General features: G+C 33.3%; 1 protein-coding gene across 1 annotated transcript; it reads right to left on the bottom strand.

The window, feature by feature from the left end:
- Positions 1-1,011: 1,011 nt before the first annotated feature.
- On the bottom strand, positions 1,012-2,695 carry LOC145116353 (uncharacterized). The gene is made up of 2 exons (XM_079052694.1): positions 2,083-2,695; positions 1,012-1,978 (listed from the first exon to the last, which is right to left on the bottom strand). The coding sequence occupies exons 1-2, from the start codon at positions 2,641-2,643 to the stop codon at positions 1,172-1,174; spliced, it is 1,368 nt and encodes a 455-aa protein (XP_078908820.1). The 5' UTR covers positions 2,644-2,695; the 3' UTR covers positions 1,012-1,171.
- Positions 2,696-3,342: the final 647 nt, after the last annotated feature.

Below are 3,342 nucleotides of genomic sequence, written 5' to 3'. Positions count from 1 at the left end.
AAAGACACCGACGTCTAGTTCATGATTATTTTGTGGATAAATGTGTTTACCAGGCAAGCGATTTCAAAATAAGGTTTCGTTTGCGAAAAAATGTGTTTGTACGGATAGCCAACGCCTTGGAAAACAGATATTATTTCTTTCAGTTTTTGTAATATACAAATATAGCTTTTAGAAAAAATAAATATATTTTTTACATAGTAAATATATTTTGTAATGTTTTTTTTAGAATTTTAGATTTTTTTTTTTGTTTTGAAATGTTATTTGTTCTATGTTGTAATGTTTGTTTTTAGAATTTTAAATGTTATGTTTAATTAAAAAAATTAGGTTTTATTTAAATAACATGTTTTATTAAATTAATTTTATTTTTATAAATATTAAAAAATAAAACGAAAAAAATGATGACATGGAAATTAGTGGATGTTATAATATTTTACCCATTTCCTCAATTAGCACGTGAGGTGTTATAACATGTCTTAACATGTTACCCACACCTAATAGCCTCATGAAACAGGAAAATTACCGATAGAATAGCAAAAACTTATATTCAACATCAGAGTACATAGATGAAAACGCAAACCCATGTTCGAATCTTGTGGGGCAGTGGCGGATTTACGTGTCTCCCCGGGGGGCACCCACTAAAAATATTATATGCAACTCCTAGTGTAAGGTGAACTACAGTAAAAATTCTTGCTTCCGCCACTTTGTGAGGTGCATGTTGTTTTTTTTCTTTGGGGTATTAAAAATTCAACACTGAAATATGTAGAACTTCCCTGGAATTTTTGTAGGAATATAAATTAAAAAAAAAATGTGCATAATTGGAATTTACAAACCCATGTTCAAATCTTGTGTGTTGCATGTTTTTTTTTTTGGAGTATTTATTTCTTTTAGAAATCTGTAGGAACTTCCGAAGGAATATAACTTTCATAGGAAAACAAGCTATCTCTCTAGTAGTGTCTTGTCTACTCAAACTATGAAGTGTAAAAATGTTTCTATATATTGCAAGAATAATGATGACTAAAATTATAATACAAGGACAATATCTTTGAAATATATCAAGTACAATAGGTACAGAAGAATATTCCCAAAATTTCTCGACTATATATGTGTTTTATATACGTAGCAACAATGTCATGTACACATTTGAGACTTTAACAGCTAAATACTTTGCAAGTTAAATTTCAGCATTATTTATGACTATTGGACCCTTTTTTCTACGGTATGTTTGCTTTGAGAAAAAATTCATTAGCTGAAAGGAGTGTCCCATTACTAATAGAGACATCAACCCGATCCATACCAACACAATACCATTTACCACATTTCTAAATGTTCGTGCCTCGGGTTTTGGTGTCAATACCGATATGGAAACCCAATAAGTGATTGACATAGACGAAGTAGCGATCCACATAATAACCATCAGAATCCACAAGAAAACACGATGCTTCAAAAAAGGCAATCCACTGATAAGCAACAAGATAATGCTAAGAGTCGAAACAAATCCCACCGTATTGCAAACCAGAAAGACATGGTATAAATTTGGATGATTGTATACCATGACAGCATATCCAGCCCTACGGTTTGGATCTGTCGTTGACCCATCTTGCCAAACACCACTGGGAGGATTAGTACCTGCTTGAAAGGCCATTGTTGCTATCAATGATGCCACCACCATCAAAGTGTTTCGCTTTTTGTCCAACCAGTCGTCGTCATTGTTAGAGTCTTTTTTCAAGTGAGAAGGCAAACTGGGTTTCTTATTATACTTTGAGTTATCTAATTCCATTTTGATTCTAAAATTTTGAGGCACTTCTCCTAGAAAACCTTCCGTTTTCAACTCAAAAGCTCCTGCTCGCATCAGAGACTGTATTATTTGTTTATCTTTCACATCTCTTGGACCTTGAGCCAGTATATCCATGGGTGTGTCTCCATTAGTATTTGTTGCATTCACTTCTATTGTTGTATCGAGTAGCAAGAAGTTTATAGTCTAACAAATGTTCAAGATAGGATGAATCAGTCATAGTGAATACAAAAATCTTGTAAACACAAATCATTATATGGCTTATATTAAATTTTTCACAATATGCATACCTCAATTTGTTTATCAGCCACAGCTAGGTGTAGAATGTTATTGCCATCAGCATCCTTAGAGTTTACAAACTCATGATCACACCTCTCTGCTAAAAACTTCAAAACCTCCAGCTGGTTACGCTTCACACACAAGTGCAAGATGGTCTCCTGTTGCACCATGGCTCTAGCTGCATGGGGATGGGCTTGCACAAGCTCTTTCACGACGTCGTATCTTCCTTTAATTGCTGCAAGATGCAGAGGGTTTCTCCCATCACGATCACGTGCAAGGCATGTCTCAGGGCTAGCTGATACCAGAGCTTTAACTACTTCCACATGGCCTTTCGCTGATGCTATGTGAAGAGGCAAGCGTCTCTGTGAATCAGGCTCCATAGCAAGATGAGGCTTCCGGATTACGATCTCCTTAACAAAGTCTACATGTCCAAGCATCGAGGCAACATGTAGAGGCATGTCGTCATTATTGTTTAGTGTAACTCGATCAAGAATCAGTGGATCTTCTTGAAGTAATATAAGCAAGGACGTTGAGTTTCCGTCTATCGATGCTTCATAAAGAAGCCTCTCCATCTTCTCCGGTATTCGCAAATACAGAAAACAGAAAAATATCTCCGGGAAGAAATTTGCGATATATAAGATTATTATGATAATTTATACTATATTAATTATATATAGTTTGGAAGTTTCCTGTCTACTTAAAGACTTTTCTCAAGTCAATTTAATCCAACTTATTATCTTGTTTGAACAAATCAAATAAATTAGGTTGGTGCAGCATGCCTACTGCGATCTATGAATATTACTAGTCACGAGGAATGCTTGACAAGTGACAATTGACTCCACTTTTATATATTTTGATGATAATCTAGAAATTGGACTGCTTCTTCATACTAAGAATATATATTTTTACAAAATACAGGAACATTTATGGACCAAGTCAAATAAAGTGTAACAGATTATTTGAAAAAAAAAAGGTTGAAGGACTAGTCAACAAAGTTGTAAGGAGATCTCCAATGCATTGAACTCTTAAGAGTTTAATGGATTGCCACATCCGCATTTCACTAATTATATCATTTTATCCATTAAACTCTACACTCCATTAAACTCTTAAGAGTTTAATGAATTTCCACATCAACATTTAATTATATCTTTTTATAAATAATATTGTAAAACTATAATATTACATTAATTAGAAATTAAAAGTTACAAATTGTAAATTATTAATTAATGATTGTTGTATATGTTATTGTTTTAAAATATTTTTAAGATTTA

This window comes from Lactuca virosa, chromosome 5 (assembly GCF_052849685.1).
Source record: "Lactuca virosa cultivar CGN04683 chromosome 5, Lactuca_virosa_CGN04683_v6, whole genome shotgun sequence".
In the NCBI taxonomy this organism is placed as follows: domain Eukaryota; kingdom Viridiplantae; phylum Streptophyta; class Magnoliopsida; order Asterales; family Asteraceae; genus Lactuca; species Lactuca virosa.
This window is presented reverse-complemented; position numbering and strand designations above follow the sequence as displayed.

What these genes read in the sequence shown, in the direction of transcription:
- LOC145116353 (XM_079052694.1), bottom strand. Translation starts at nt 2,643, where the DNA reads ATGGAGAGGCTTCTTTATGAAGCATCGATAGACGGAAACTCAACGTCC. An exon ending in TGGCTGATAAACAAATTGAG is followed by an intron (nt 1,979 to 2,082) that starts GTATGCATATTG and finishes AACATTTGTTAG; the next exon opens with ACTATAAACTTCTTGCTACT.